General features: G+C 36.6%; 2 protein-coding genes across 9 annotated transcripts in view; one reads left to right on the top strand and one right to left on the bottom strand.

Moving 5' to 3' along the window:
- The window catches only part of LOC140459760 (bcl-2-associated transcription factor 1-like), a 71,280-nt gene extending 62,573 nt beyond the window's left edge, over positions 1-8,707 (top strand). For 3 of the 6 annotated variants that reach the window (XM_072554307.1, XM_072554267.1, XM_072554276.1), the window contains 3 exons: positions 2,332-2,487; positions 3,332-3,560; positions 8,250-8,707. In XM_072554307.1, the coding sequence (XP_072410408.1) occupies positions 2,332-2,487; positions 3,332-3,560; positions 8,250-8,293 (429 nt within the window). In that variant the 3' untranslated portion in view covers positions 8,294-8,707. The remainder of the gene's footprint in view (positions 1-2,331; positions 2,488-3,331; positions 3,561-8,249) is intronic. The other 3 variants (XM_072554286.1, XM_072554293.1, XM_072554300.1) reach the window with 3 other exon arrangements.
- Positions 8,708-12,174: 3,467 nt separating this feature from the next.
- The window catches only part of armc1l (armadillo repeat containing 1, like), a 32,673-nt gene continuing 24,370 nt past the window's right edge, over positions 12,175-20,477 (bottom strand). For all 3 annotated transcript variants that reach the window (XM_072554246.1, XM_072554237.1, XM_072554254.1), the window contains 3 exons: positions 19,438-19,554; positions 12,960-13,034; positions 12,175-12,620 (listed from right to left, as the gene is read on the bottom strand). In XM_072554246.1, coding sequence (XP_072410347.1) covers positions 12,429-12,620; positions 12,960-13,034; positions 19,438-19,554 — 384 coding nt within the window. In that variant the 3' untranslated portion in view covers positions 12,175-12,428. The remainder of the gene's footprint in view (positions 12,621-12,959; positions 13,035-19,437; positions 19,555-20,477) is intronic.

The raw sequence follows: 20,477 nt of genomic DNA, 5'->3' as shown, positions 1-20,477 counted from the left end.
ATCACAGTACTGCTATGGTCTGTACTCTTGACCTTAGAGTATTATGTCATCAGTAACAGTTGGTTGTTGAGAAAAAGAGACATGCAGTTGAAGTTTTTTTGTCTTACACTCATCAGGACAATTGTAAGAATAGCAAGTTGCATTTAAACAAAAACCTGGGGAAACACTGTTGCCTGGTGCATTCTACAGGGAATGTTTCCACCGATCACAGCGTAATTGCAAGCCAGTTAGCTCCTGTATTTCTCATGCTGTATAAATTATAGTTTCCTTTGAAATTTGTAATCCTCTAATGTGTCCTAATGAGTGCAAGGTGAAAAGTGTATACAGCCTGCTTCTCAGCAATCATCAACCATGTTGGAGAATTTAATCCATCCCACTTTGGTCTATTTGAGTGGAATAATGATTGCACATTCAAGTTTCCATAGTTGTTTTCTTACTGATGAGTTGGAAATTTGACGTAGAATTAATTATGAATATGAGTGGTATTCATCGTTCTATGACACTAAGGACCATCTTAACGATATACAAAGTCTTGCCTGCTGAATATCATCCTTATCTATGTTGTAAGACTGAAAAACAACTATCATTTCAGCTTATTAATATTCACATTGTTTTTAACTTTTTTTTGGGAGATGCTGAGCTTTGTCACAGTCATACACTACAGTATTATTTCTGTTCATTTTGTTTTTGAGAAAAAAATATTTTTCACTACTGGGAAGATGACCAGGAACGTGAGCAAAGCCACAGTATTTCAGCACCATACGCATTTAAGATTTGTCATTACTTTGTTTGCTCCAAATGATTCATACGAACGTATGTAGAAGAAATGATTTTTTGGCGTAATAATATGTAGCAGAAATGAAAACATACTACCTATCTGTAAGTGAGTCAAATTGAAATATCTTTATAGACACTTACAGTTGTAGCCTTGTATAAACTGCAATGATATTGAGACTTTATATAACTTATAAGATAATGAACGCTGTTTAAAGCACAAAATCAGTAAGAAGAGGTTGCCAAGCTAAATACTGGTAAACAAATATTAATAAATCATTAAGCCTTCAAAGACAATGTTCTTCAAAACAAGGATCATCTACTACATGTTTCTGCTGTGACACCTACCACTGGAAATGCAAAGAAATAAAAGTGCACCCAGCCTCCAAAATTTAATTTGTAAATTCATCTTGTTTATAATTGTTATGACACTGGGTAAACCCCTTTGCTAATTTCAGCCTGACACACACAAGCTCACCTCATGCTGTAATCTTAAATTTTAAGAGGCAAAGAACTATCCCAGAGGTCAATATTTAAAGTAAAAATGAACAGTTTTAGCCTTTAAGTACAACAGCGAAAATTAACACAAGTTATTTACAACTCCTTTCTCTTAAACCTATCTTTTACCTCCTACTCTACAATACTGTTCCAATAAATTCCCTCTTAAATTTATGACAAATCACTTTCAAATCCAATTGTCATCTCCCGATGTTGAATTTTCTCTGTAGATTTCTCTACGTCGATGTGTTCTGTTGCACAAATTTCTAATGGACAGGTACCTTTCAAAGAGTTACTGTGCTGGTAGTTGTTGCTTGGCAGCTCTTTGCTGTTCTCCCCCTAACTGTTCAAAATGTCCGGTTTTATACCCCAAAACATCAGATCATTTCATTAGTTTGACGTCACCCCAAACAGCGAAATTCAAATTCGATTGGATTTTGTATCTGTAGCATAAGTTAAACTGGCTGAATTTGAATTTGTTTTTGTTCCATGGCAGTGCAACTCCAGCTATTTATTTCAACCAAATGTTGCATTTTTAAATTGTTCAGTGCAACCTGTGCTTTCAGTCAGTTCTTGCTAACTTCCTCTCTCTTATGATGGTTTCTGAAATTTTAAAATGACTACCTTGCAATCTTCTTGGTATACATTCTTATAAACCTAGGTTCAGGATTCATTCTTGCAAATTTATATTATACAAGTTCAATTTCAAATAAAACATTTTTAAATAATTCTTGCGAATGCAGGATAAGTTATAACCACGGCGCAAAGTTCTGAGGCTTTCATTGAAATGATCTGGTAATGTAATAGAAAATAAGTAGAATACAATGAAGGTCAAAGAAGAGAAAAGAGTATAAAGTTTTAAAAGCAGAAAATATTAAGTTTTGTTTCACTGAATCAGGATTGTTAATTATAGCAGTGACTGATCTGTTTTCTCATTGCCATCAAGTCTCTTTGACTAGCTTTGATCTCCCCCCCACCTTTGATTTACTTCCAGAAAAATGTTAGAAAGTAAATGCAGCTGAAAAAGCATCTAATAGATTCTGTGTTTTGACCATTTAGCAGTTTCGAATAAGAGGCGGCAGAGGGAGAGCCAGAGGAACTTTCTCTGGTTCGAGTACTGTTTCCACCAGTACTGCAAACCCAAATTTTCAAAAGCGATCCAAGGAGGAAGAGTGGGATCCTGAATATACTCCAAAGAGCAAGAAATACTTCCTGGTGGGTATTGGCAATCTGTTCTAAGAATCTGTTGCTTTTTATTTTGCCCACAGATTTGGCGACATTGGTTTGCTTAGGAGTAAGTAGGGATTTTGTTGTCTTTTATGCTAAATGAATATTGTAAATCTGTTGCTCCTGTTTTAATATTTCTTCAGTCATGGGGACTGTGCACATTGCTATCAATACTGAACTTGATTTACAAATATTAGTTTAGAATAATTGCTATATTTTGAAAATATTCAGTCATTTAATGAAAACATTGTAAAAAATGGTTTCCCAACTTCACTGTTGCAGCTATTATGCATGGATTGTCAAATAAGGCATGTCTTAAGGGTGGATAGAATGTTGCCAATTGTTAACTCTAGGTCTTTCTCATGAGACCATTTCTGGGCTTTGGCTACAGTTATTATGAAATATTCTAATCAAGAAATGAAGTAGTAGGTAGCTTCCACTCTAATAATTGACATCTTTGCTGATACTTCTTGAATGTTTAATATTTAGTTTATGCCAGCTCCAAGTGTGTTTAAATATTTATATTTGTTCAGATTTTATGCTCAGCTTCTTATGAGCTAAGATTGCTTACCCTGTAGCATTTTGCCCAGTATTTCTGATGGCTACTCGTGTATATTTAATGAAGTTAGCTTGGACCTAATGCATATTTAAAGTAGTAGTAGTAGTTCAGATTGTTACAGTAGTCAGTATACTTTTCAATGACAGGTTTGCATGTAGCTGTTCTTACCTGTATGAGTAAATGACAATCTGGTGGGGGAATTCCAGAACAAAAAAAGAAATAACCTGATTAAAATGGTGAAGTATTTCCTGTTCTTTTCTCTCTTCATGGTAGCATGATGACAGAGATGATGGGGTGGATTACTGGGCCAAAAGGGGAAGGGGGCGAGGTACTTTTCCAAGAGGACGTGGGCGATTTATTTTCAAAAAATCGAGCAGCAGTCCAAAGTGGACACATGACAAATATCAGGGAAGCGATGAAAAGGAGGAGGAAGAAAATGGAGGAATAGAAGATGAAGAGGAGAGAAAGGACAGACACAAAGAGGAAAAGGTATATTTTTTTGGTGAGAGCTGGATTAACACTTGGATTTTCTAAAAAAAAAATTGTATTTAAACATGTTTCAACAAGATCTCTGTTTTTGTTAACTTCCCTTCACATTTTCTTCTGCAGCTGGGAGGAGAGGTGGTCCAGGCCACAACCCTACCCAGATAGCCATATTGGTAGCTGCTTTCATCAGTGCATCAGGGGGTCTATCCTGCTTAGGTGGAACAGTCTGTTTCCTGCTTCAGCTGGTAGCTAGATCAAGAATTGAATATAGATTGCTATAGCCATTCAGACCTGTGCTATATGTGGAGGTGACAGTAAACTATCCGTTTCTGATTCACTTTTTGAAATGTGCTGTGTAACTAGTAGTCACAGATCCAGTTTTAATTAAATGTCTGTGCAGGCAGTATTCTTTTTAAGGTATGAGCAATATTGAAATTTCTACAGATTTTGTCTACAAAAGCATAATTTTATTTACACCCTTTTGTGCAAATGCTAAAATGAAATATTTTCCAATTCTGAAAATTAAAAGATGCCAAACTGATTGCTACGAATAATCGTGTAACTCAAAACTATAGGTAAATTTCTTGTCTGTTAATATTTTGCTCTAGGAGCTTAAATGTTCTGTGCCTACATTGAAGTATTTGTTACAGAAAGGTCTGAAACTTGTGGAATATCAAATGCAACTTGTGCAGTGTATCATGATGATCTGATGACTCTATCTTAGTTTACAGCTGATTCTAAATCCTTGGATAATTATCTGCTCCAATACAAACTGCTGGTGTCAAATATCATGATTACCATGCAAAATTATTTGAAGGACAGGGATCCTAAATATACATAGGACTAACAATTTCTGGAAAGCAATTACTAAGTGGTCTACCAACATTACCAAACTAACTTGTCTGTATGATTAGATAATGGAGAGACTAATTATATCAATAACACTGAAAATTTCAATCAAAAATATTTTATCTGTAGTCTTTTAAATTGGGCTTCTCAAACTGTTTATGTTTCGAGCCTGATCGGATTTCCTGCCTCTTTGCATAGGCACCATTTAGCAAAATCTCTTTGGATTCCAGTAGGGTAAAAATTGATATACATTTCACTTTTTTGAGCAAAAGCGATATGGAGCAAGAATAGGTTAGTCAGCCTTTCCATCTTCTCTGCTCTTGAGGATGATGGTTGATATGACTATGGCTTTACTTCCACTTTCTTGTCAGTCCCACATAACCTTGGACTCTGTTGACAATCAAATATGTAACTTGGCCTTGAGTATATATAATGACTTGGTTTCCATTGCGCTCTATGGAAGAGAACTTTACTGACTAAAGACCTCTGAAGGAAATAATTCTGTTCCATCTCGAATGGGAGACCCCTAATTTTCAAACTCTGTCCCCTGGTCCTAGACTCCCTACAAGGGAAAACATCCTTTCAGCATCCTGCCTGCCTGTCAAGGTCTCTCTGGATCCTGTTAGATCATTTCAGCCTTTTGATAATTAAGAGTCATGGAAATGTATAGCATGGAAACAGACTTTTCAGTCCAACTCGTCTATGCTGACCAGATAGCATAAATTAATCTAGTCCGTTTGCCAGCACTTGGCTCGTACCACTCTAAACCTTTCCTATTCATATACCCATCCAATTGCTTTTTAAACGCTGTAATTGTACCAGCCTCACAATTTCCACTGGCAGCTCATTCCATACATCAGCAATCTTTGCGAGGAAAAAGTTGCCCCTTGGCTCCCTTTTCAAATTTTTCCCCTCGCCCTGCCCCACCTCAGAGAAAATACTTTGTCTATTTACCCTATCCCTGTCCTTCATAGAGTTTTATAAAATCAAAAGGTCACTGCTCAGCCTCTGATGCTCCAGGGGAAACAGTCCCAACCTATTCAACTTCTCCTTATAGCTCAAACCCTCCAACCCTGGCAACATGCTTATAAATCTTTTCTGAATCCTTTGAAGTTTCACAACATTCTTTCGATAGGAGGAAGATCAGAATGCACTCAATATTCCAAAAGTGGCCTAATCTATGTCCTGTGCAGCCTCAACATGACCTCCCAACTCCTGTACTCAATACTCTAACCAATAAAGGAAAGCATACCAAATGCCTCCTTCACTATCCTATCTATCTGCAACTCCACTTTCAAGGAACTATGAACCTAAACTCCAAGGTTTCTTTGTTCAGCAACACTCCCCAAGACCTTACCATTAAGTGTATAATGGACCATTTGGATGCAGACTTTCACTGTTTAACCACAATTATAAACACTCGCACCACCAACAGCTTCTCTTCCAACATAATTCCTGCCCACTGCATTGCTGCTACTACTCACAACTCTGCATGTAATCCTGGGTCACATGCAACTCCCATCCTAATACATTCATCATCTCAATCTCCTGCACTACCTCCTTTCCATAGCAGCAAGATGGAATGAGTTTTGGGAAGTCACTGTTTGTGTTAAATTTTCAAGGCAGTTTTCCTGACTTAAGAAAATTCTAATCCACCAGGACATACAGCAACTGGCAACACAGCACATGCTTTATCTATGCTTTGCGGTATACAATATCAATATGTGCTCCATAATTTTAAACTTACCACAGATTACTCCTTTCTGCTCGCTGAAGGTCTCTGTACTTTGGACCTAAGATTTAGACTTGCGGTTGCAACTGCATTGATTGCAGCTAATTTAGCTTTTGTATTTTTGTTTATCTGTAGAAATTTGTTTACTAAAACACAATTTAAGACAGCAAATGGATTGGTGAGGCTAAAATGAAGTTCTTCCTTCTGTCCTAATTAATTACACATAATAATACTTAGGATAAATGCACTGATTGTGAAACTACTTTAAACAGTACAGGAGCAAAAAAGCAAATAAAATTGAAATGGAATGTGAAAGGATTAAGTGTATTTAAGTTTCATGTTAATTTCAAATTGAACCAGGAACAGTTCTCTGAACAGTAGTAGTTTAACATGTCTAATTTTAATTGTTTATTTTATCTGCTTGATGCATTAAGACAGTAAGTTTTTGGTTAAATAATGTTCCTGCATTGATTTACAAAAGTAGTGTTGAAGTGAACCGTCTCTTTAATTAACTGTGCCCTGTTTCATTATTGTGGAAAATGAATGGAGATGGGACAAGTTATAATGCATTTTCCCTCGAGTCTCTCCATTCTCCCTTTTTTTTTCTCTCATTTCCTTCCTCTTCTCCTAAGAATTCACTGGGGTAAGTTTCTATGGGCACTCAGGTCCTTGCAGTACCCAGCCCTAGAGCAAGTTGTCATTTTTGCAGCTAGACAAGGTTGTTTGTCCACTTAAGGAATGATACATTACAATAGAGCCTGATCATGTCCTGACATTCATACTTCAGATAACGAGAAGTATGAATCCTGACTTAATTTCCCTTGAACCTGGTTGCTCGGACCAGGAATTTTGCTGCCCTGGCTTAGATCTGCTAACTGACTCCTCCTAGTTTGAATAGTTCTGATTTCTGGAAATGTTATGTTTGTTTGTTAATAGAGTAGGATAATGATTACAGTATTCATTGTACAAAATTATCTCCTTTGTACCAAGGATCTGGTGGATATTTAAGAACCTGTAAAAGGCTTTAATGTAAACTGTTGTAGTATTTTGGAAACCCGGTGAAGGTTTTTTTGGATTAAAAGAACCCTAATTAAATGACAGTTTTGTGGTATAAATATATTACTATATTTTAAATTTTATTCCATTGCTATGATGGTATTATGGGTCAATTACCCTTGCTAAACTCATTATCAACCTAATTTGAATTTATTTTCTATAATTTACAAGTATAGTAAAATTGCCTGGTGAAACAGGCAAATTAAGAGCTTTTATTTTGATCATTCCTAAAGTTAGTTATTTGAATTTCAAACTGCAGATTTTGTTTGCATCATTTTAAGATCATCCTTTAATTGGAAGTTTTACATTAACACAATTATTACAAAACTTGTGACAGCAAGTTTAATTTGTTTGATTTACATATGTGATAACATTTGGTAACAAACTTTAAATGTTTATTTTGGGAACTAACATTGCCTAAAAAAGTTTACTATAAATAGCACTTTTTACACCATTTAAATTGTTCATTTTAATAATATATTTTACACTGTCAATATCTCATATCTACAGTGAGGAGTCTTTGACACTGCGATAATCTGGTTTGCCAGATAGTTCTAAGAACTGAGCAATATGGGTTTATTTTGAAGTAATTAGAAATAGTTTGAAAATGACAGGAATAAGAAGGGAGAGCATATGATCATTACGTTATAAAATTGAATGCTTGCTTTTAAATGAACAGCAATAGATTTTAAGAAAAATAAAATATAGTAGGTCATACTAAAATGTAGAGGGAAGATTATTTAAAACATTAGGCATGATTTGTGGATTTCAAAATGAATTGTAAAAGACGACAATGACAAGACACTTTTAATGCTATTGGTGATATTGTATTGTATTAATCTGTAAGAATACCACTTTGTCCATCATGGTAATGGCTTAATTGTGGATATTTATGAATGAAAAGCATTGAGTTTTTGAAAAATGATAATGTAAAAAATTACAATGGGCTAGCCTCTGAAAATTTAACAGAAACTTTGAGCACCTCATGATCTATGTTTATAAGTTGACAGATTCCAATTTTTGTTTTCTGTATGTGTTTTATAGTTAATTTTTCTGTTTAATTCATAGGAACATCACATTTAAAACTGTTTCCAACAGCAGAAATAAGATGAACATCTCCCTCTGAATCGTACAAGTGGATTTTCGTCAACCACTTACCTTTATTGATCGTTGATTTATTACCTAACATTAGCTTTTAATTAAATATTAATGTTAATTGGGGAAAACATCTTGGTAAATCTGAATTAAAATCTTCTAGTTTTTGAAGGTACTAAGTGTCTAATGTCTAATTTAATTGTTGGCTGTGAACTATCTGTATTGAGTATATAGGCAGTATTTTTTAGATATTGATAACTGCATGGCTTTAATGAAGTGGATGATCAATATATACTATAAAAAGCACAGTTTCAGAAAATAAACATCTTGTATTGTATTTGAAGGAGTAAAAGTTTGGGCCTTTTTATTGTAATTGTCTGTATTTTGTCATTTTGTTCTTGGCTTTCTCAAATAATACTTACTGAAACATTTGCCTTGTCTCCTCTTTTCTTTAAATAATGGGTTGTAGCCTACTGTTTCAGGTGGCATCCACTCTGTTCTTGCGTTAACTTCTGACCAACTTGTTTTGTTAAGAACATATTAGTTATAGGGTTAGGACATGTGGCTCCCTGAACCTGCTCCACCGTACAGTATGACTGTGGGCGATCTGATTGTGGACTTTCCTGCTGTTTGCTGCTCCATAAGCATCACCATCCTTAGTCGTCCAAACTCTGATGGAAACATTATTGAATTGATAATTCATCCATTCAAATATTGTTTGGGAGTATGCAATCTATGCAGGTTATCAACTTCACCACTGAAGAAGAATGTAGAGTGAAGGGAAGAAAATTGAATTCTGTTACATTATTCAAGTTTTAGTAGGTACTCAGTTTCAACTTGGTTCATTTGAAAGCACTTCTGACGTCCGAATATTACACATTAAAACATTATTTAGGCTGATAATCCAGTGCACCACTGTGGCAAATACTGTGCATTCACTGACACACCTAGTTGAAGCTCAATCCATTCAAAGGAAGGAAGGAGTTTTGTATGGCTAACATTTATCAATAACGACATAGTTATTCATTCATTTGTAAAATTCTGCTGTGTATAAACTGATGGCCAGATTTTTTTTTTAAAAAGTGCCTTTGTACCTTCTGGGTTAGATATTATACGAATGTAAGTCATTGTTTGAAATAAAAAATGCTCATCAGAAATCAGCTATAAAATGTCAATAAATGCACTATCTAATTGTATAGAAGGCTGTACTTTATTTTTGATGAGCAAATGAGTCAAGTTCATTTCTCTCCAGCTGGTTGGTTTATGCTGCTCGCAAAAGAAAATTTGTTTCCCATTGGTTTGCAAACCTTTATGCTTTTTCAATTATAATTTACTTAACTAAAAGTTAAGGTAAATGAATTGTTCAGCCACATTCTAATTTAAATTGGACTTTAATGGCTTAGTAAGCCATCCCATTCAAGTGCAACTAGGGATGAACAACAATGTGCACATCCCATGAAAGAATACAGATACAAAAGGATAGCATTTAGGCAATCGAATGCAGGTTTTCTGCAAGAGCAACTCAGCTAGTCCGATCTGCCTGTTTTAAAACTTGTGCTCCCTTGCAGCTCTGGAAACCTTTTCAGATAATTAGCTATTTGCTTCTGAAAGTAGTGACAGAATTTGTCTCCAGCACACATGTGGGGGCAGTGCTTTCCCGATCTGAACCAATCATTGTTGCATTACCACAAGTTTCCATATCGTCTCTGGTCCTTTTACCAATTACCTTGGTGTTTTCTGGTTTTTAACTTTTCTGTGAATGATTTCACCAAACTCATGATCTTAAGCACCTCCTCTCCTGTGGGGTTGACAGTCAAATTTTCAGCTACAGGTATATTGCATTTGTGTAGAGTGAATAATTCTGCAGAAGGAACTCTACAAGGGAATCCTTGTTAGAGCCTTGCTTTTCAACTTTATCAATAATTTGTGTGATACCATTAGGGTGTATCCTTAAAATTGTTGCTGGCACAAGTTAGTATTGCAGATAAATCACCCAAGTTTGTACCACATTCAGGCCATTCCTCCAAAAATAATGTATTATTCCTGCATTCTGTAAATGCATTTAAACAGCATGCAGTTATCATTGGGGTTCTTGAGGTGCATTGGTAGTGGCCCTACGTCACGACCAGAGGCATAGGTTCAAGTTTTACCTGCTCTAGAAGTGTGTCATAACATGTCTACTCAGAGGTGCTGTTGGGGAGCAGTTGTTGTGTCCCTACCTCTGAGCCAAGAGTCCCAGGTTTGAGTCCCCCCAGTTCCCAGAGGTGTGTGATGACATGATTATACATTACCATCATACAGTTACCTATTTATAGATCTAGAACAGCAAGAGCTGGGGAATTATTGGTTTCACAACACCAGTTTTTCACTTTCAATTAGTTGTAAATTTCTAGCTAGGGCAGTTAGAAATATTATTCATGCTGTATAGAATGCCTTGACCTAGCCCCGTTTAGAAAACTGCCTGTTATTTACTTAATTTGGTGAGAGATGTTGTGACTGTGGCCTTTTATACAACTCCCACTCTACAAAGGGTTTAAATGATAATTGGACAATGTGTAATTTTGGAAATTAATACCTTGTTTGCCTTTTTAAATAAAATTCACAGTTCCCTTGTTCTGCTGGCATTGTTATTTACATTGTTGGGATGTTACTGGGAACAAGGGTCACAATGAGAGAGGGGTTCAGAATAACATTTGGAGAAGGGATCTTCTTGGAGGATGGAATCTGTAAAACCTCTGTGAGACAGCGTACTTGAGCATCTTTAAGGTGGAGGAGGTAGATTGTTGACGAGTATTAGCTGTACCTAATTATAGCCTTGATTCAAACATGGGCTAAAAAGCTGAATTCCAGAAGTGAGGGAACACCACCCCCTGCAAGTCTCCCTCCAAGGCACTCACCATCCTGACTTGGAAATATATCACCACTCCTTCACTACCACTAAGTCAAAATCCTGGAATTCCCTCCCTAAGGGCATGGAGAGTCAACTGTCGGAGGTGGATTACAACAGTTCAAGGCAGCTCACAAACATGACCTCAAGAGCAACTAGAGATGGGAATAAATGCTGGCTGGTCAGCCAGCCAGCGATACTCACATCCCATGAATGAATAAAATAAATCTCCAATAAGAGACAATTTAACAACTGCGCTATCATCATTGAATTCCCCATGATCAATATCCTTGGGGTTACCATTGACTAGAAGCTCAACTGGACTTTCCATATAAATGCAGTGGCCATAAGAGCTGGTCGGAGGCTTAAGAATACTCAACATCTGACTACAAGACAAGTCAGGAATGTGAGACAATACTTCCTATCTGCTTGGATGGGTGCAATTCCAACAACGCTCAAGCTTCACATCATCCAGGATCGATCGATTGGCACCACATCCACAAATATTCAGTCCTTCCACCACTTTCACTCAATAACAACAGTAATCCTGAAAACCAATTATGATTGATGAAAGTTCCTATGATTTTTAAAGTATGATAATCATTTGAAGATACAGTCAATGAAGTCTACAAATGGTTGATCATTACTTTCATTGGCCATTGTGAAGCATACATGTTTTAAGTATCAAAACATTGATATTAACATCATTGAGACTTAATGTAGAGTAGTAGGATTATGGGAAAACCATTTTTTCAATTAAGAGTTTAGACTTTTTTAAGATGCATTATAGTCAAAGAATTAATTCATACCAGAGTCAAGAACGTAAATAGAAGTAAACATTGTTCCGTGAAACCTGCTCTTTCATTTAGTAAGAATGGAATGCAATATTTAAATATATATTTTAATTCCATTTTGGAATTAAAGTTTTAATTCTGAACCATACTGATTATTTTATAACAATTTGTAATCAATAGTAACAATGTAAACAATTCAACAGTACTGTTCCTGTAACATTAATCAAAATACAAACATTTTTAGATAACCAATACAATAGAAGTGACTACAATAGAAATTCAGAAAATAAATTCAGTAGAGATGTCCAAACCCATGTTAATTCAAATGAAAAGGTACAAAGACAAGTATTGTTTAATTAAGTTACACATGAAACCTAACCAAATGTTTATGACCATGTGCCACCAGTAGTGTCTATTGAACACAAATGATGAAAAACACTTGCCATCCACAAAAGTTTTATAATTTGTTTATTACCAGTAGAAAGTTTTGGTTAGAAAGTTTGCTGCTGCATTTAACCAAGTTCCATTTGTGTTTTCCTTTGCACCAGTTTGTGAAATAGCTTTATTATGCTGTATTTCTGGGCTTTCATCCTCAGGAAGATAATCAGGCAAATTCAGACTTTCTACTATTTTTGCATTACTGGTGCAAAAAGGAATGATATCCTGTAAAACAAGATACACAGTATAAATATTTATATGATCATTGAACCTGGTTATTTACATTTTGGTTTTAGTTTTCAAATGAATTTATGTATAACAAACAAATGATTCGTGATGCAATTTTCATTGAGCACTTCGCTGACTTGCCCTTCTTGCATGGTCTTCCATACTCAGTTAATTTTAGATAAAATTTAAAGAGGTTAGTAACATAAAACTCAAGTGTAGAAGTTCATATTTGGCATTGATGACTTCACAAGCTCAGGCAGCACTTTGTAATGTGGCTTACAAATATATGAAAGGATAGCTCAAAACAACATTATATGTAATATACATTCATTTTACCTCTTTTCCATCCTTGTTTTTCACAACTTGATAAGCTTGTAATATTTTTGTTGCTGCAATTGCTGAAGCAAGACGCTGTTGTAAAATAAAAACATTACAAACGATTCAGTTTAGTTGTGAAAAATAACTTGTTTTGTATGAAATTGATTTGCTTGAAATGTAACAAAAATAAGCTGTTCACAAGGTCATTTCATCAAAAACAATACTTTCATGGCAAACAGGATGCCATTATTACAATTCTATGTCAGTTCATGGGCATTAATGTTTATAAGAATCTCAGAATTATTACTGCACAGAAGGAGGCCAGTTAGCCCATCATGAATGCATTGGCTCTCTTAATGAGCATTATGACTCAGTGCCACTTTTTTTTCCCCACCCTCTATAATCCTGAATATGGTGTCAATTTAAATAATCATCTAATGCCCTTTTAGATGCTTCAATTGAACCTGTCTCCACCACACTTGCAGCACTACTACTTGCTATATGTTTTCCACAAATAACTTGCATCTTTTACCTTTCATCCTTGATCTTGTTATGAGGGGGGGACAGTTTCTCTTTATCTATTTTATCCAGCACCTCTAACTTTTGAAAACTTCATGGTCTGGTAAGTCATAGTGACTTAACCTTTATAAATAAAACAAAGTAGCTGTATGCTTTATTAATTTCTCACTGTAATTTTTCATCTCGTGCACTGTCACCTTCAGTGACTTATGCATATTTTTACCCAGGTTTCTCAGCTCCCACATACCCTTTCAGATAGTGCCCTTTGTACTATATCTCCCATGTTATTTCAATAAAAATCCATTATCTCACCTCTATGCACTGAACATCAGCTGTCACTTAGCCACCCATTCCAACAACTTGTCAATATCCCTTTCTGGTTTTCCACTGCTCTCCTCACAGTTTACAATGCTTCCAAGTTTTTCATCTCTTGCAAACCTGGAAACTGAGCACTGCACACCAAGATCTAGATCATTAATATTAATCAGGGAAAACAGGAGTCCCAGTACTGACCCCAAGGAAGTCCACTACAAACCTTCCAGACTGAAAAACATCCATTAATATTATTCATTGTTTCCATGTAGTTACTGTCCCATTTATTCCAATAACTATAACCTGCCTCATAAATCTGATGTGTGGTACTGTATCGAACACCTTTTGGAAATCCACATACACCTATTATCAACACCATTACCCTCCTTCATTAACACACAGTTACTTCTTGAAAAATATCTGGCAAGTTTATTAAACACAATTTTTCCTTAAGAAAGCCATTCTAGCTCTTCCTAATCAACTCATATTTTTTCCAAATGGCTATTAGTTTCCCAAATAATTGTTTTAAGAATAAAACCAAAATTTGCAAGAGCTGGAAATCCAAAACAGAAATTTCTGGAGAAACTCAGCATCTGGACAGAAAGCAGAGTCGAATTTTTCGGGCCTAGTGACCCTTCATCAGAACTGTGGTGTGACCACCTCTAAATGTGTTATTTAAAAAAAGTGGTTTCCTACTTCATGGATGCACAACAGTGAGGTTACCTTCTTGGAACAGATATTCAGTGTATTTCATAAATGGGAAGAGATTAGAAAGTGTAGATATACAAAGGAACCTCGGTGTCCATATTAATTAGTCACTGAAGACTAACATGAAGGTGCAGAAGGCAATTAAGAGGACTAATGGTATGAGAGCCTTTATCATAAGAGGATTTGAATTCAGGAGTAGCAAAGTCTTGCTTCAGTTATATTGATTAGACTGACTTAGAGTCATCACTGTAGTTAGGGTCCCCTTGCATTAGAATGTTTATTGTCATTGAGATAGTTTCAACAGACCTGTTCCCAGGAAAGTGGACTAACCAAGTGATGAGAGATTGGGGAAATTGGTCATGTATTCATAAAAGTTTTGAAGATGGAGAAATAATTTTGAACTTTGAACACCTACGGGCGAGAGACGCTAAGACAAGCCAGGAAATGGGAATCCTGTGCCAACCGCCTAAGCACCACATACAAACAGCTCCGGTTCCTGCATGAATGCCGAAAGAATCGAATCCTTCCACCATGTGTCAGATACAGACCACCAGTCAACAATCCACAAGCCAGGGACACAGCCAGATCCCAAACTTTGAATGGAGAAATAATCTCATTGAAACCTCCAAAATATTTAAATACGGGGTAGATGAAGGTTAAGATGGCGAATCTGATCAGGGATACAATTTCAAAGTAAGGGGCAAGTCATGAGTAAAGGATTTGTTTTATATACAGAGCTTGTTGTGGTTCTGTTCGCCGAGCTGGGAATTTGTCTTGCAAACGTTTCGTCCCCTGTCTAGGTGACACCCTCAGTGCTTGGGACCCTCCTGTGAAGCGCTTCTGTGCTGTTTCCTCCGGCATTTATAGTGGCCTGTCTCTGCCGCTTCCGGTTGTCAGTTCGAGCTGTCCACTGTAGTGGCCGGTATATTGGGTCCAGGTCGATGTGTTTGTTGATAGAGTCTGTGGATGAGTGCCATGCCTCTAGGAATTCCCTGGCTGTTCTCTGTTGGGCTTGCCCTACAATAAACAAGTTTGCAGATGATATGAAAATGGGTGGGAAGCCAATTGGTGAGGATGACTACAGCGGGATATGGACAGGTTAAGGTGAGTGAGCCAAATTTGGCAGCTGGAACATAATGTGGGGAAATATGACAACCAACTCCCATTCCTAGATGTGATGGTACAGAGAACACCGAACGGAGAATTCACCACAAAGGTTTACAGGAAAGCCACACACACAGACCAAGTCCTAAACTATGAAAGCAACCACCCCAACACACACAAACGAAGTTGCATCAGGACACTATTCAAAAGGGCCACAACACACTGCAGCACACCAGAACTACAAAAAGAGGAAGAGGAACACCTATACAAAGTATTCGCCAAAAACGGATACCCTCGCAATTTCATCAACAGATGCCTAAGGGAGAGACAACGGAACGAGGACATGCCGCAACCCAAAGGACTAGCCACACTACAATACATCAGGAGCATTTCTGAACTGACAGCCAGACTCCTGCGACCACTAGGACTCATAACAGCACACAAACCAACAGCCACGCTCAGACAACAACTCACCTGAACAAAGGACCCGATACCCAACATGAGCAAAACTAATGTAGTGTACAAAATCCCATGCAAGGACTGCACAAAACACTACATCGGGCAAACAGGAAGACAGTTAACGATCCGTATACACGAACACCAACTAGCCACGAAACGACACGACCAGCTATCCTTAGTAGCCACACACACAGACGACAAGCAACATGAATTCGACTGGGACAACACTACCATTATAGGGCAAGCCCAACTTTTATTTAGTGAGGAAAGAGACAAAAGAAAAGTAATTATAGGCCAGTTAGCTTAACATTTGTTATTAGGAAAATGTGACAATCTATTGTAAAGGATGTTTATAAACAGCATTTAGAAATGCATAATACAATCAAGCAGTCAGCATGGCTTCATGAAGGGGGATATCATGTCTGACAAATTTACTAAATTATTTGAGAAAGTAAAAGCAGTATTGATAAATAAGATGCAGTGAATATCACATTTGGATTTTCAGAAATGTTTGGGATAAGGTACCACACGTTAGGCCACTTAAGAGAATAGCTCACGGTGTTGGAGATAGTGTATTAGCATGGACAGAGGATTGGTTAACTAATAGGAGACAGAGTTGAGATAAGAGGGGCATTTTCAAGGTCAAACCTGTAATTAGTGGTGTGCCACAGGGATCAGTGCTGGAGTCACAATTATTTACAATATATAAATGACTTGGATAAGGAACATGAACGAACAATAAACAAGTTTGCAGATGATATGAAAATGGGTGGGAAGCCAATTGGTGAGGATGACTACAGCGGGATATGGACAGGTTAAGGTGAGTGAGCCAAATTTGGCAGCTGGAACATAATGTGGGGAAATATGAGGCTTTATACTTCGGCAGGAATAGAAAGCTAAATATTATTTAAAGGGAGAAAGATTTCAGAAAACTACAGAAAAGATGGACGAGGACTCTGAAATCTATGAATCAGAGAAAGCTAACATCCCACTATACTGGGTAATAGGTAAGGAATATTGACCCTTATTTCAAACAAAATGCAGAATAAAAATAGGAAGTTTTACTAAAACTGTACAAGGTGCTAGTCAGCCCATAGGTAAAATGCTCTGAATACTTTTGGGCCCTTTATCTAAGGAAGGATAGACTGTCAATAGAGGCAGTCCAGCGAAGGTTCATCAGGTTGATACCAGAATGGAAGGACTATCTTATGCAGAGATTTGAGTAAACAGGGTTTGTACTGTTGGAAAATAGAAGAATGGGAGGCAACTTTATTTAAACATACAAGATTCTTAGGAGACTTGACAGGGTAGATGCGGAAAAGTTGTTGCCTTTTATGGGAGAGTCTAGGACCAAAAGGCATATCTAGAATAAGGGGTTACACATAACGACAGAAACAAGGAGGAATTTTTCTCTCAGAGGATTGTGAATCTATGGAATTCTTTACTGGAGGGGGCTGTTGAGGCTGGATCATTGAGTATACATTCAAGGCTGAGACAAAATTTTAATCAGTAAGGGAATCAAAAGTTATGGGGAAAAGGCAGGAAAGTGGAGTTGAGGATTATCAGATCAACCATGATCTCATTGAATGGTGGAGCAGACGTGGGTTGAATGGCCTCCTTCTGTGTATTTTAGTCTTATACAATTGCAAGTCTTTTTTTTAAAACAATCTGGATAATGAAATAAAAAGGGATGTTTTAAAAACATCCACATAAAAATACATACATAATGTGGTATTGCACGATAGTGAAGTAAAACACATTACAATTATACACAAAACAAAGATCCTTGTTATTCAGAAGTCTGGTATTCACTGTGGGAAGGGTAGGGAACATGATGAAATTTGACTTTGGCACATGCACAAGATGCACAGTAGCAGATCAACCATCCGTTTATAACCCTATCTTTTTTTAATTTCCATGAGCTTCAATTATAAATTGCATCAGACATTGCAACTGTCTGATCAGCTAACAGAAAAATGCTACCAGACTTCCTCTGATTGATAAGTGCAGCACAACAAATTTTGTAAAAACACAAAATGATCAAAGCCTACTTGGCACAACCAGCCCACGTCATTTATGCTTCACTTCATCCATTCTTCCTCATCTAAATTATTAGCATTAATCCTCTATTCTTTTCTCATGTATTCGACTATCTTTTAATTGCACTCAAAGCTAAAGTTTGTTCTTCTCATCAATGCCTGAGTAAAGGAATGTCCTTTGAAGTCATTATTTGATTTCTAATTGGCTACTTCATCAAACCTTTTTCTACTTTCTTCAGTGAGATTCCATTACCTTTCCTACAGCTGAAGGTAAGCTGACCGATGCATGGTTCTCTGAGCATCTTAAATCTCTATTTAAGAAATGAGGTAGACATTAGCTGATCACAGTCCTCTGCCATTACAACCTTATCAAATTAATTATTAAATATGTGCAATAGCACTGCAACTATCGCTGTCCCAGATTATTTTAAAATGTATGATTGCAATCTATCTGGATCAGGGATATTATCTGAATTTGATAAATTTAATATTTCTTACTAATTTAATTAGTTCTAATCTGTTCTGATTTCATGCCCACCTGATGTATCTATCTGACAACTTTGACTAATTGATTATTTAATATGTCTATCATTTCGTTATTGCTGCTGGGACTTTATCCTGTCTATCCATTAGTAGCTAGTGGTTCTATTCCTATCCTCATCTCCTCCTTGATTTCTATAATGGTAAAACATGTTAATACTTTTCATTACATTCCATGATAATTTAACTTTGTTATTCCTCTTTACCTTCCTAATTGTTTATTATTTCTCTCCTACATCAGTACACACGCCATGTACTAATGCAACTTTTCACCCAGCACAGACACAATGGAATGATTGGCCTCTCTCTCTGTGCCACGTCTTTTCTACGATTGTATGGAACTTGAGCAATCTATCAAATTGAATTACTGCTTTAATTTCCTGTAAATACATACCAAGAACATCTTCAGGACCAAATATTCAAGGTATGTTCACATAAATAAAGAAACCTTCCACATTACTTTCATAATAGCACATTCACAGCAGCAAAGGAACCCATTCAGCCCATCTTCTTCATACTAAGAAAGTGCTGTATGGCATAATCCCACTGTTAACTCTAAGTTGCAGCACTTCTAGTGCATATGAAATTCGGTTTTAAATGTGGCAAGGGTTTTGGTCTCAACTACAGTTGCTGGGAATGAATTGCAGACCTTCACCAGCCTCTGGGTATGAGCTTAGCTGTTTCTGATCAGAGAAGTATATGTGTTTACTGCTTGTGTGTGTGCATGGGACTTCATGCAGATATTAGAATCAGTAATAAACATGCCAAATCAGAGATTAAAGCCCAATATCAGCCAGAAATATTAAAATTCTCACCTCAACTTTAAGATCAGAATAGATTCTAATAACACAACGCTGAAGAGCCATTTGGAATGTAAAGCTAATGACACCATTAACTTTTAATAAAGCTTCTTCACAGATATTTTGGCTATCCTGCATAATATTAGAAAAAAAGGTTTATGATCAGTATATTTTAATTTCACTACTACAAAATACAATTGGACATGAAACACAATAAAATATTGATGAGAGGTATCACTTGTAGGAATCTCAGCCCCTGCATTTAATAACTAACAGATTCCAAATTCCACTTTTACTCAATCATCAGAGTATCTCTGTTCATGCTAACTACGTATAGTAATTTTCAATGAGTGAAATACATTTTTATAAGTTTAAGATCTAAAGTTTGGAGATAATTTGAGGTCAGGAATATTGACCCTCTATTACTGGTAGCTCATGTTAAGCATGCAATTGGGTTAACAGTTTCCAGTGATTTTATACATTGCAAGTTACCTCTCATAGGAAAACTACTCCTAAAGTATTATCTTTTATTAATTTAGAGTAATTTAGCACGGAATCAGACCCTTTGGTCCAACTTGTCCAGGCCGACCATGTTTCCTAAACTAAACTAATCACATTTGCCTGCGTTTGGCCCATATTGCCCTAAACCTTTCCTATTCATGTATCAATCCAAATGTTGTAATTGTACTCGCCTCTACCACTTGTTCTGGAAGTTTGTTCCATATATGCACCATACCTCCCATTAGTTTTTGAACTCCCCTACCTGGGGAACAGACCTTGGCTATTCACCTTATCTATGGCACTCATGACTTTATAAACCTATTTAAGGTCCTCCCTCAGACTTCTACGCTCCAGTGAAATAAATTCCAGCCTATCTAACCTCTTGTTATAACTCAAACCCTTCAGTCTCAGTAGCATCTTTGTAAATTTTTTCTGCCCCCTTTCCAGTTTACTAACATCCTTCCTATAGCAGGGCAATCAGAATTGTATGCAGTACAAACGTGGCCACACCAATGCCTTGTACAGGCACAACTTGACGACAAGACTGCACATGT

This window comes from Chiloscyllium punctatum, chromosome 3 (genome assembly GCF_047496795.1).
Source record: "Chiloscyllium punctatum isolate Juve2018m chromosome 3, sChiPun1.3, whole genome shotgun sequence".
NCBI lineage: Eukaryota > Metazoa > Chordata > Chondrichthyes > Orectolobiformes > Hemiscylliidae > Chiloscyllium > Chiloscyllium punctatum.
This window is presented reverse-complemented; position numbering and strand designations above follow the sequence as displayed.